This window comes from Polypterus senegalus, chromosome 9, assembly GCF_016835505.1.
Source record: "Polypterus senegalus isolate Bchr_013 chromosome 9, ASM1683550v1, whole genome shotgun sequence".
In the NCBI taxonomy this organism is placed as follows: Eukaryota; Metazoa; Chordata; class Cladistia; order Polypteriformes; family Polypteridae; genus Polypterus; species Polypterus senegalus.
Window position 1 is genome coordinate 9,031,527 of NC_053162.1, and position 13,990 is coordinate 9,045,516.

General features: G+C 38.6%; 1 protein-coding gene across 2 annotated transcripts in view; it reads left to right on the plus strand.

Moving 5' to 3' along the window:
- golga1 (golgin A1) overlaps positions 1–13,990 on the plus strand; it is a 128,825-nt gene that overhangs the window by 49,819 nt on the left and 65,016 nt on the right. For both annotated transcript variants that reach the window (XM_039762686.1, XM_039762687.1), the window contains 2 exons: positions 2,557–2,589; positions 8,541–8,669. In XM_039762686.1, the coding sequence (XP_039618620.1) occupies positions 2,557–2,589; positions 8,541–8,669 (162 nt within the window). The remainder of the gene's footprint in view (positions 1–2,556; positions 2,590–8,540; positions 8,670–13,990) is intronic.

A 13,990-nucleotide genomic window follows, 5' to 3' on the forward strand; every position in this document is an offset into this window, starting at 1 on the left:
TAACAATTATGAAAGGTTTGAGCTCCTAGGTGAACCCCGTATAACTGAAACTTTGTGAAAAACAAAATGAAACGCAAATATGCCTTTAGAGACATGAATCAAAAACAGACTGGAGCCAAGATGGCAGTGGAACCGGTTTTCAGGATGGAAACATGGAGGAGGCAGGTTCAGGTGGCTGGAGGCTGGAAGTGACATCATTGATATCATGTCCATTAATCATCCATTCTACAGAGTTAAAAAGTGAAGTGGCATTAGGTGACAGTGTCAATCCCTGACTGAGAGTGTAATTACCAACCGACGAGCCCTGCGTACGTGTGCAACAATACAATACAATACAGTTTATTTTTGTATAGCCCAAAGTCACACAGGAAGTGCCGCAATGGGCTTTAACAGGCCCTGCCTTTTGACAGCCCCCCAGCCTTGACTCTCTGAGAAGACAAGGAAAAACTCCCAATAAAACCTTGTAGGAAAATGGAAGAAACCTCGGAAAGGCAGTTCAAAGAGAGACCCCTTTCCAGGTAGGTTGTGCAGTAGGTGTCAAAAGTAGGGGGTCAATACAATACAATATACAGAACAGAACAATTCCTTAAGACAGCATAATAAAAATTTTAGAATTACGGTTTAACAGTAGATGATATGACATAATTAGGTTTGGATATTTTTAGAGTCCTGGAGACCTCATCCATCTAGCTGCATCTCCATTTGGCCATGCCACGGCTGAAACATTGCTCCGATGAAAGGACCCCTCTTTCCCATGATTCCTGTGATCCTCCATCAGGGATGACTTTACCTTTGGCAGGCAAACAACTTGGCAGGTGGGCCGTGGCACCAATGGCCACATTTGGGTACCGAGAAAAGAAACAGAATAGGTGAGGGTTAGTATTCAAATATAATTATCATGTTACTTATGTTATAGTGCTAATGACTAACAACAGAGATGCAGTATGTACAGTTAATCAGCAGCTCTAGTCAGGATATGCTAAACTGAAGTAGTGAGTCTTCAGCCGGGATTTAAAGGCTGAGACCGAGGGGGCATCTCTTATGGAAGCAGGAAGACCATTCCACAGTTTAGGGGCCCTGTAACTAAAAGCTCGACCTCCCACTGTTATTTTATTAATCCTTGGAATCCTAAGCAGACCGGCATCTTGAGATCTTAATGTGCTCAGGTTTGTAAGTCATGATAAGTTCAGACAAGTAAGCCGGACCTTGGCCGTTTAATGCTTTATATGTTAAAAGGAGGATTTTGAAATCTGCCCTAAATTTAACTGGGAGCCAGTGTAAAGATTTAAGAACTGGGGTTATGTGTTCATATTTTCTTGTTCTTGTAATAATTCTTGCAGCGGCATTTTGGATTAACTGGAGGCTGTATAGAGAACAGTTTGAACAGCCAGTGAACACCGCATTGCAGTAGTCAATCCTACTAGAGATAAATGCATGAATTAATTTCTCACAATCCTGTTTATTTAGAAAGCGCCTTAATTTCCTAATATTTTTAAGATGGAAAAAACAGGTTTTGGACGACTTTGTAATATGCGCTTTAAATGACATGCTAGAGTCAAAGATAACTCCTAGATTGCGGGCTGATTCAGTAAAATTAATTGGGATTCCAACTGAGTTAAATGACGACAAAATATTGCTGTGATCAGCGTCATTCCCTCCAACACTATTGAACAATATTTTAGCAATGCAATCAAGCATTTTGCACGTTTTATGTATACAACTGGATCACTGACATGTGGATTCTGCAACACAAGTAATGTGAGATTTTTTCTTTTTTCCATAATTTTTTTTTTCCTTACATCGTTTGCTGTTGTACAGCATTGGTCACTGTTGACTTTTTCTATATCATAAATTTTAGTCTTATTAAGATTGGAGTAAGTAGCATACTTTGTCAGACTCTTCAGTTTTACAGATTGTTTTATAATATGTATTTTCTAGTTTCAGTTTCGAAGTAACATATACTTTAAAAATAAAATGTTTGTAGGGAGGATATCAAAAGTGTACATTTCCGAACAGCAAAGGAAAAAGTATCCAAAACACTAGACAAAAATCATAAACAGAAAATAGCCATGAGAGCGAAAGTCACAAGAACGACCCAAAAACACTAGTCATACAGCACTGTTGGAGGCTAAGATGTACACAGTGACAGAGTAATCCTACCTTCTGAGCTCCATCATTTTGTTTACTGGGCCCTTACTTTCATGTAACTGCTATGTACTTAACACGGGTAGTTCCTCATGAGACCAAGGTTAAAGCATGCGTCTGTTGTACACAAATTTTATAGAAGTAGCTGGAAACACTAAATAAGACCACACGCTTTGTGTTATGATAATCTTCATGTAAAATTCTAGGGTTTTATGTCATTTTAAAGTGCAAATGTTTTTGCTGTTAGATGTTATCACCATTATGAAATCAAAATGAAAATGTGATCTAATGTTTAGTGTTCTGTCTCTAAATTGAAAATTTACCCTTGATTTGCTTATTTACGTATTTCTGGCTAGCTTTCATTCTTACTGCCTTTTAAAATCTTTTCATGTTTTTGACTCCTGTTTTTAGGAATGGAGACAGAAGTTTGCTGATCTCCAGCAGGTAAGGCATTATCTGCAGATATTTTTTCAGCATTTTTTTTTTTAAATGGTTTTGGAATGGGATATCCAGCATGCTCATTTAGGTATCCATAATACTCTGGCTATAGAGTCTACTTACTATACACATAAGAGCTCATCTTATAAGGATTCATACAGATGTAAGGTTAGATGATGTACAGTACTGTTCTATGTTGTGCTCAACAGAACCTAATCACTTCCACTCTTTACTGTTGAGATACTTGAATTCAATTTCAACATTTAAGTGACATAAATTGAGCAAAGAGTTTTTATTATTAGGCATAACACATTGACACACGTTTGTCTATATAGGAGTATGACTTCAATTTTAGCTTTAGTCAAACAAATGAGGTATTAATAAATTGCAATATATAGCTGAATTGTGTTGCAAAAGATTTAATAAAACTGTCATAATTGTGCTAGTAACCTACCATGATGCTTCTGCCAGTTCTCACTCCTCTGGTTCATTGAAGAGGTTCTTAAACTAAATACATCTAAATAAAACAACAACAATAAATATGAAGTAAATTGTTTTTTTAGGTCACTATCCTCTAGCCATGCATGCTTATGAGCAGAACATATTGGGACTGTGCAGCATCACTAATTGTAACTCTAAAAACCCATAAGAATGCATACTATTGGCAGGTTGGTGATAATGAAATGCACCAGTGTGAGGTTACATGGAGAGTTCTCCCACCTGAGAAAATCAATTTAGCAATTTTCTATTTTTGCTTGTCTAATGAAAGCCAGAAAATAGTCACAAGAACAAGGAATTGCGAAGTTCAGTCAATGAGCTTTGATATAGAGTTGACCGTCTGTATCTGTGTGGCATAAGTTCCAGTACCCCATGCAAATACCAAAATCTATGGATGCTCAATTTCCATATATAAAATTACATAGTATTAATATACAAACTACACACATCGTAAATGCTATGTAAATAGTTCTTATACTGTATTGTTTATGAATAATGACTTCGGCAAGTGGCATGCTACTTTTTAAAAGATCTAAGCACTTTATGATCCCTCTTGGCCTTTGAGGAATTACTCTGACCACTTAATTACTTTTTAGGAGCCTTTTTTTTCCACAGAAACAAAGGGTGCACACAATGTGACACCAAGATCCTCATAGTGCCTTACAATTGGGATGGCTGACGGAACGACATTTGTTTAAAGAAGCATAGAGCAGCACTTGCCACTGTTCCTGTGTGTCCCTGCCAATATTAACGGTTTCGTTGATTGAAACTCGAATTATTTAATTAATATTGTGCTGTTTTCCAGGGTTGGGGTCAATTCAGGAATGAACTCAATAATTTGAATGCAAACAAGAAAATGGAATTGGAATTCAACAACAACTAAAGAAAACTGAATTGGAATTGAATTTAAGTTTCCGGAAGTGGAATTAAATTCAGTCAAATTGTGCCGAATTCCATTTATTGCTGTGTCTGAGCATTTATTTGGGATTACATGTAGAGACATACATGTTAGGTAAACCATGACTGACTCACATGTTCATGTGGCTCCAAAAAGTGTGTATATCACATGAGTAATATTGTGAATACAGTCAATTATTTAATTAAATTATAAGGGTGTCGTACCCTGTTAGTCGTAATTGATGTAATGAAACGCCTAGTAAAATGACAAAGTGATACAGCGGGTCCACAGCTCCCACCAGAGGCCACCAGATCAGTTATGTGGAAAGAAGGTCAGCTGCAGGTATGGAGACTCTACTTTTGCAAAGCCCGATGGGAGAAGCAGGGGAGCCGCCAGCTAAAAAGATACCAGGCTTTGTTTTTTTAAAGAGAATGTTTACAGCATTATTTTGACCATGTTGTTTTTAAAAGACATTTTTCTATTGGATTTTAACCTGCACTTCACTTCTGTTTTTATGGATTATTTATTTAATGAAGACTTTTTGAAACACTGCACTATTTATTTGAGCACCGTTTCTTTTTGTTGTTGGTTTTAATTAAAAAGCACTTGGCACTTTTTGCACCATCCCCTTGCTTCATTGTTGTGCCTCACTGCTGAGCTCATTGGTAACATTACCGATGGTTCAAGGGCTCCCAGAAGCAAGATGGGAGCATGCAGCAAATCGTATCATCACAGACACCTCTTATTGGCTAACTAAACAGATTACAATATGGACGCTTTCGAGGCAGCTTAGGTCCCTTGATTACATCTTGTAATCTGTTCAGTTAGCCAATAAAAGGTGTCATTTTCTTAGACTACTCATTTAATTCAATTAAATAATGGCAACTGGAAAGGCATATTTCTGGAACTGAGGATTGTTCTATGACAAAGATGAGGAATTGGAATACAAGTGCCAGACATGTTCATTGATATTACTTATTGATTGTATTGAGTCTTCTTGTCCCATGCACAACTTTATACATGCAACAACATAAGCACAGCATTTTTTTGTTTTACATTAGTAAATAACAAAACCTCTACATTTATTAGCAATGGAAAAATCCCATGTACAGTGGTGTGAAAAACTATTTGCCCCCTTCCTGATTTCTTATTCTTTTGAATGTTTGTCACACAAAATGTTTCTGATCATCAAACACATTTAACCATTAGTCAAATATAACACAAGTAAACACAAAGTGCAGTTTTTAAATGATGGTGGTTATTATTTAGGGAGAAAAAAAAATCCAAACCTACATAGCCCTGTGTGAAAAAGTAATTGCCCCCTGAACCTAATAACTGGTTGGGCCACCCTTAGCAGCAATAACTGCAATCAAGCGTTTGCGATAACTTGCAGTGAGTCTTTTACAGCGCTCTGGAGGAATTTTGGCCCACTCATCTTTTCAGAATTGTTGTAATTCAGCTTTATTTGAGGGTTTTCTAGCAAGAACCGCCTTTTTAAGGTCATGCCATAGCATCTCAATTGGATTCAGGTCAGGACTTTGACTAGGCCACTCCAAAGTCTTCATTTTGTTTTTCTTCAGCCATTCAGAGGTGGTTTTGCTGGTGTGTTTTGGGTCATTGTCCTGTTGCAGCACCCAAGATCGCTTCAGCTTGAATTGACAAACAGATGGCCGGACATTCTCCTTCAGGATTTTTTGGTAGACAGTAGAATTCATGGTTCCATCTATCACAGCAAGCCTTCCAGGTCCTGAAGCAGTAAACAACCCCAGACCATCACACTACCACCACCATATTTTACTGTTGGTATGATGTTCTTTTTCTGAAATGCTGTGTTCCTTTTACGCCAGATGTAACGGACATTTGCCTTCCAAAAGTTCAACTTTTGTCTCATCAGTCCACAAGGTATTTTCCCAAAGGTCTTGGCAATCATTGAGATGTTTCTTAGCAAAATTGAGACGAGCCCTAATGTTCTTTTGCTTAACAGTGGTTTGCGTCTTGGAAATCTGCCATGCAGGCCGTTTTGCCCAGTCTCTTTCTTATGGTGGAGTCGTGAACACTGACCTTAATTGAGGCAAGTGAGGCCTGCAGTTCTTTAGACGCTTGTCCTGGGGTCTTTGTGACCTCTCGGATGAGTCGTCTCTGCGCTCTTGGGGTAATTTTGGTCGGCCGGCCACTCCTGGGAAGGTTCACCACTGTTCCATGTTTTTGCCATTTGTGGATAATGGCTCTCACTGTGGTTCGCTGGAGTCCCAAAGCTTTAGAAATGGCTTTATAACCTTTACCAGACTGATAGATCTCAATTACTTCTGTTCTCATTTGTTCCTGAATTTCTTTGGATCTTGGCATGATGTCTAGCTTTTGAGGTGCTTTTGGTCTACTTCTCTGTGTCAGGCAGCTCCTATTTAAGTGATTTCTTGATTGAAACAGGTGTGGCAGTAATCAGGAAATTGAACTCAGGTGTGATACACCACAGTTAGGTTATTTTTTAACAAGGGGCAATTACTTTTTCACACAGGGCCATGTAGGTTTGGATTTTTTTTTCTCCCTAAATAATAAAAACCATCATTTAAAAACTGTATTTTGTGTTTACTTGTGTTATATTTGACTAATGGTTAAATGTGTTTGATGATCAGAAACATTTTGTGTGACAAACATGCAAAAGAATAAGAAATCAGGAAGGGGGCAAATAGTTTTTCACACCACTGTATATAATTCCTGTGTAGAAGTGTCATTCATATGTAAATATTTTAAAGTGCTTGGTCCACAACCAGTACAAGTACTCACCTGAAATTTTAGATTTCTCAGCCATTTCCAGTTTAACAGGGATTCCAAATCTATGTGTTAATATTGCAATCCGGAGTTACTGCACTGATCAGATCCTCAAAACTGTCCAAGATTATAAACAAAAAGCAGTCTAGAGCAGGGGTCCTCAATCACAGTCCTGGAGGGCCGCAGTGGCTGCAGGTTTTTGTTCTAACTTGTTCTGCTTAATTAGAAAGCAATTCTTGCCAATAATTTAATTTCATTGCTTATTAGTGCTTTAACTCTGCTATGTCAGGTAATTCTCATATCCTATATTTTCTTCCCCTTTCTAAGGTCTAAGGATATCATCCAAATGATCTGAAGGCTAAAATGGATAATAAGTAAATCTAGTCCTTTACTTTTTTCTCTTCGCTTTCCTTCCAAGTATTTAATTAAACCCAATACTGTATGATAAATACACACAGGTGTAAATGGTAACAAGCTAAATGGAGAAATGCTGGTTTCTTTTGTCATTTGCATGTTATTGGTAATTAGGTGCAATTAAAAACCAAACACACAGCTATTTAAGACTAAAATAAGCAATAAGGGTTCAAAATCTTAACGAGCAAGACAAGTAAAATGAAGCAGAAGTGTCTCTTTAGCAATAAGAGCTTCTTATTAAGCAATTGGGTTGGAGCAAAAACCTGGAGCCACTGCGGCCCTCCAGGACCGTGATTGAGGACCCCTGGTCTTGAGTCAATCAAAATCTTTCCACTCGAACTCTTGAGAAAATCTCCAATCTCACACCGTCAACACGGGCACTCATTGGCTTTCATTTATACTCATAGGTTATGAACCTTCACCTTACATGGAATTCTGGGAAACAATTTTTTACTCTAATTTAAGAAAATGTTCTTAGGGGCTTTAATGTGCAGAGTGACACATGCAAATGAGACAATTTTTACTTTTTATTTATAACAGTGATTTGTGTAGTTAACATGCATAATGTATAAAACATACATTTCTCGTATATGTTTGTGATTTATGTGATTCATAATATTTAATATACTGTAGATGTTTTAGCAAATCAAGTCAAATTATCTTAGAAAGTGGAATTCTGTTGTATTTGTTTGAATTCAATTCTGTTTCCTGACTTATCAGTTCACTTCCAATTCCATTTCCCTTTACCTGCATGCAATTCTAATTCCAATTCCAGGAAGTGAATTGAATTTTCCATGCATTCTTAATTCAATTCATGAATGACCCCAGCTGGTACCCTGGCCAGTTGTCTGCGAGCTAAAGGACTGACCCACTGTGATTGGCTTGGGTGAGGAGCAGCAGTTTGATCTTTATCTGAGTGTCTTTTTTTTCCAGAATATGTGTATGTCTTTAGTGTTTTGTTCTAAGAGCTGCAGTACTGTAGGTAGTATAAAGATGGAAACCTTTTTTACCTTGACAATTGGTAGCACTCTACCAATGTGGTGGATCAAGAATTGGCCGTCATATAAGAGCTGGAAATGTACTCCTATGAGCTGAGTCATTTAATTTTTAACTATGACCCAAGGCTACGGCAGGGTATACCTACTTCATTCATGTGGATTCAGCATAGTGGTTAGTGTCTGGCAAATTCAAATTTTGCTTTTGGAACTTTGTGGTTGTTGTGTTTTTTGTGTATTTTTGATCCACAGTTGAAACTGCAAATGCAGAACCTACAGATACAGAGAGCCGACTGTAGTTTTAAGTATTTGTTGTCTTTCTCTTCAATTATTTTTTCATGGATTTGTATGGATTAATTAATGTTATTGCTTTTTTTTTATAGGAGAATGAAATGTTGTCTGCCAGACTAAATAACATGAAGGAACAAAGTCTAAGTCTTTTCCAAAAAAGAGATGACATTGATGAACTTGAAGGGTTTCAGCAGCAAGAGCTGGCCAAGCTTAAACATATGGTAATTCTGTGTTTTAATTTGTTCACAGTTTTTATTTTTGCATTTTTTTAATACCAGTCCAAATAGACTCAAAAAAGTTTTTTCTTTCCTCACCAGTGAGTTTTAGCACTGCACAACCTTTCCAAAATCATCAAAACAAATACTCATACATAATAGAATTTTAAATGTAAAGTCCAGTTCAACAAATTTGAATAGTTTGTCTGCCTAAAAACACAGCTTTTGTGAAATTCAAAAGGGGCTACATTTAAGGTATTATACTGCTGCTATTACAGTTATTATTATTATTATACGGTCATGCAAAAAGACGATTTCCTCTTAGTGATTAACAAAGTGTGTGTGTATATATAATGTACAGTGCATACACTTGACTTGAGCATTCCTAGTTTTCATCCTCTTTCTCTGTACGTTTAGCATTCGTTTTCTCAGAGGTTTGTGCGCTTGCCGCTTCCTTAGCAGCTCTTCTTTTATCCACCCTAGTGGCCCGCTTCTTCTCTTCTTTTGTTGACATCTTTTTACGTTAAAACTGATTAAGTCCGTGTTTGTGTTGCAATTACTTAGTACGTTTTCCTCAGTTTTTCATTAAAGTTGGCACTTAAGTGTTCAATCTGCCTCCAGAATGATTTAAGATTTGAAGAGGTTAGGGAAGTGACGGCGAAGGTGGTAGGGATGAAAACGGCGCCCACGGCCATCCTGCAGCTCGGTGCCGAGAGTTGATTCTACAATAACATAACATAAAAAGAGGAATAGCCTGCAATCATCACCCGAAAGCGGATAGTAGACGTCACGTAGTACATGTGTACCAAATTTCAGGTCAATAGTTCAAAATGTTTCTGATCATCAAACACATGTAACCATTAGTCAAATATAACACAAGTAAACACAAAATGCAGTTTTTAAATGATGGTTTTTATTATTTAGGGAGAAAAAAAATCCAAACCTACATGGCCCTGTGTGAAAAAGTAATTGCCCCTTGTTAAAAATAACCTAACTGTGGTGTATCACACCTGAGTTCAATTTCCGTAGCCACCCCCAGGCCTGATTACTGCCACACCTGTTTCAATCAAGAAATCACTTAAATAGGAGCTGCCTGACACAGAGAAGTCGACCAAAAGCACCTCAAAAGCTAGACATCATGCCAAGATCCAAAGAAATTCAGGAACAAATGAGAACAGAAGTAATTGAGATCTATCAGTCTGGTAAAGGTTATAAAGCCATTTCTAAAGCTTTGGGACTCCAGCGAACCACAGTGAGAACCATTATCCACAAATGGCAAAAACATGGAACAGTGGTGAACCTTCCCAGGAGTGGCCGGCCGACCAAAATTACCCCAAGAGCGCAGAGACGACTCATCCGAGAAGTCACAAAAGACCCCAGGACAACGTCTAAAGAACTGCAGGCCTCACTTGCCTCAATTAAGGTCAGTGTTCACGACTCCACCATAAGAAAGAGACTGGGCAAAATGGGCCTGCATGGCAGATTTCCAAGACGCAAACCACTGTTAAGCAAAAAGAACATTAGGGCTCATCTCAATTTTGCTAAGAAACATCTCAATGATTGCCAAGACTTTTGGGAAAATACCTTGTGGACTGATGCGACAAAAGTTGAACTTTTGGAAGGCAAATGTCCCGTTACATCTGGCGTAAAAGGAACACAGCATTTCAGAAAAAGAACATCATACCAACAGTAAAATATGGTGGTGGTAGTGTGATGGTCTGGGGTTGTTTTGCTGCTTCAGGACCTGGAAGGCTTGCTGTGATAGATGGAACCATGAATTCTACTGTCTACCAAAAAATCCTGAAGGAGAATGTCCGGCCATTTGTTCGTCAAATCAAGCTGAAGCGATCTTGGGTGCTGCAACAGGACAATGACCCAAAACACACCAGCAAATCCACCTCTGAATGGCTGAAGAAAAACAAAATGAAGACTTTGGAGTGGCCTAGTCAAAGTCCTGACCTGAATCCAATTGAGATGCTATGGCATGACCTTAAAAAGGCGTTCATGCTAGAAAACCCTCAAATAAAGCTGAATTACAACAATTCTGCAAAGATGAGTGGGCCAAAATTCCTCCAGAGCGCTGTAAAAGACTCATTGCAAGTTATCGCAAACACTTTATTGCAGTTATTGCTGCTAAGGGTGGCCCAACCAGTTATTAGGTTCAGGGGGCAATTACATTTTCACACAGGGCCATGTAGGTTTGGATTTTTTCTCCCTAAATAATAAAACCATCATTTAAAAACTGCATTTTGTGTTTACTTGTGTTATATTTGACTAATGGTTAAATGTGTTTGATGATCAGAAACATTTTGTGTGACAAACATTCAATAGAATAAGAAATCAGGAAGGGGTCAAATAGTTTTTCACACCACTGTATACACTCATATATATATTTGCACGTATGTATACTCTCTTCGCTCGTCAACCCCCACCCCAGCCTGCACTACGCGCCAGCCACTTCGCATCTCTGTCACTCATGTATGTGGATTTCATTTTCACCAAACAACAAATTTTTAATTCTTGCTGATACTCCTTTTCATTGGGAAGAAGCACTACTTTTTCCTGATGGCAACACGAATTAGACGATCTACAAGTCTCCGACTTCAAGTTTAAATCCAAAGAATGTATTCGATCTGTTTTCGCTGTTTTATTTTTTTTTTTCTCCAGCCTCTGGAGTTTTTGTTTTTTTGTTTTTTCTGTCTACCCTGGCCATCGGACCTTACTTATAATTAATGTTGACTTATTTTTATTTTTTATTGTCTTCTATTTTTCTATTCTTCATTTTGTAAAGCACTTTGAGCTACATTTTTTTTGTATGAAAATGTGCTATATAAATAAATGTTGTTGTTGTTCCGTTATTTCAACGAATAATAATTTCCGTTTTTTAGCACTAATGCGATCTTTACTGTAATTTTTTTTAAACTTTCAAATGTTACCACTTTCATTAGCTCTAACCAGCTCTGCATGTGTATCGCGCCAACGTTTTTAAATTCTTTACAATGTTCTACTTTGTCATCTATTCTTTGTCTTTTATAGCCCGGGAGGAAAATAAAGTTTTTTTTAATTGTTTCAGAAAAACATAATTTTACTTTAAAAATAAATTAACATACATTAAACCTGGGTTCGCTTCCCGGGTCCTCCCTGTGTGGCATGTTTTCCCTGTGTCTGCATGGGTTTTCTGCAGTGGGCTGGTGCCCTGCCCAAGGTTTTTTTCCTGCCTTGCGCCCTGTGTTGGCTGGGATTTTCTCCAGCAGACCCCCGTGACCCTGTAGTTAGGATATAGCGGGTTGGATAAAGGAGTGATGGATAAAGACTCACTAATGGTCTTGTCCTGCTGTGTTGTATGTATGTTATCATCTAGTTGACGCTCGGAACCGGCCAACTCTATTTAATTCGAAAATCAGCAGGGGTGCGGTGCTGCTCAAAAATAAAGAATTCTGGTAGTCGCCAGGTATATACTAACTGTGTAAGCCAGCACGGGATCCTAGAAAGTATTTAAATCGTCAGAACTGCTCTGGGCATCTTTCTGCTAGAAGGATTCATGTAGCAGCTAAGCGACTGTCTTTCTTAGGAGGTTTCCTTTTTCTGGTGTGCTGGCATCACTTCCGTATCCTTGGAGCTGGAGCCCTTACCCCGACTGTACGTCTCACTTCCGGGCTGGGAAGACACACACACTTCCACGTGTAAAACTGTATTTAATTTCAAAAGCAACAGGGGCACGGAGATGCTCAAACATAAAAAATGCCGGCAGTCGCCTCCAGTTCGCCCTCTGGTGGTCGTTCCAAGTGTCATCTGGATGATAACATGCATACAAGACCGCAAGATCATCCACCACCCTACCCAGAAGGGGGTGGGTTACGGCTGATTTCACCTTACAGTATTTTTAGTTGACCAATGAGGAACATGTGTACCAAGTTTAATGAAAATCGCTCCAGCTGTTCGAACGTGATGCTGAAACATCCATACACACATTGACTTTTATAGATATACTAGCAACTTGGCGCCCGCTACGTTGCACGTTGGTTGACCACAGTTGAAGGACTCAATCATAAGGACCTCTCGTCGGGTGTCTCATTGGCACGCTTTTGCCTCTTTCTTTCGCGATCACGACGTAATCTGTCTTCTCTCTCTGTAGGGGTTTCAGTTGCCTTTCGTTGTGCGGCAGAGACGCATCGTTGAGCTAATCTGTGTGAATGCTGAGTGTCCGTTTCTTGCGAGCGACTGTCCTGCCTTTGCCTCTTTGCTTTGTGATCATGCTGTAATGTGTCCTCTCTCGCAGCAGCAGTTTTAGTCGCGTTTCGTTTCGGCATTGTTCCGTAAGGTCTCCTCCGTACAAGTGCACATGGGTAGCTGAAGACGGAAGGCATAGTGAAAGACACGAATTGGTGACCAGGGGAACCATCCGACTCAGACGCGGGGCTCGAAATACTCAAATGCACATGTTATTTATAATTTTTTTTTTTTTTGTTTTGTTATGAACTTCCCCAAAAGAGTTGATCCCTTTAAATAGTTAATAGTATATGAACAATATAATCTGTTGTAGTACGGGCGTTAATTAGCGTCACACCTCATAACCTGCATACACCACGTGTTTGACTGTAAAGCCAGAAGCGCGGTGGACGCTGTAAGGGTAGGTTGTGGTTTTTTAATTTCATTTTATTGATTATTTAATAGGCAGAGGGGAGAAGACGTTAATGTGACACTCTGTCTATTTCTTTATTTTTGTTTTGAAAAGATTTTTGGGAACAGGAAAAATAAAAGCAAAGGGGAAAGAACGGAGGGGGGTAAGCAGGAATTCTGAGAGGGGACGGACTGGGGCTTTTCTATGTGGCGGCTGTACAGCCAAAAGGAACACAGACACGGACACCGTGCTGGGCTTTTATTATATAGATATATATATACATACATACACAGTAGATGTAATTTTTGCAGCTTATTTTTAATGGTAATCTTGTGCACTTTGGCATTAACGATGGCAAGAGCTATTTGGAGGTTCCATGATGAAATTCTGGGATTCTTAGAGACCTCAGCATCTTTTGTTCTGTTTTTGGGCTGAACCTAGTGGGATGGCCTGGCCTGGACAAGTTAGATTTTTTTTTAATAAACTTCTCCACATACAGATGATCTTCTGAGCAGTAGAATGTTTGATTTCAAATTGTCTGAAGATCTTTTTAAATCCCTTAATGGACTCCTAGGCATCTCTAACCTAGAATCTCTTTTGATCTAGTCATGGTGATAAACACACAATTTAAGAACAAAGGGCAAACCAGATACATTTGACCTAGTTTTAAAAAAGAATATTCAGACAAGATCACCTCTATATTCTT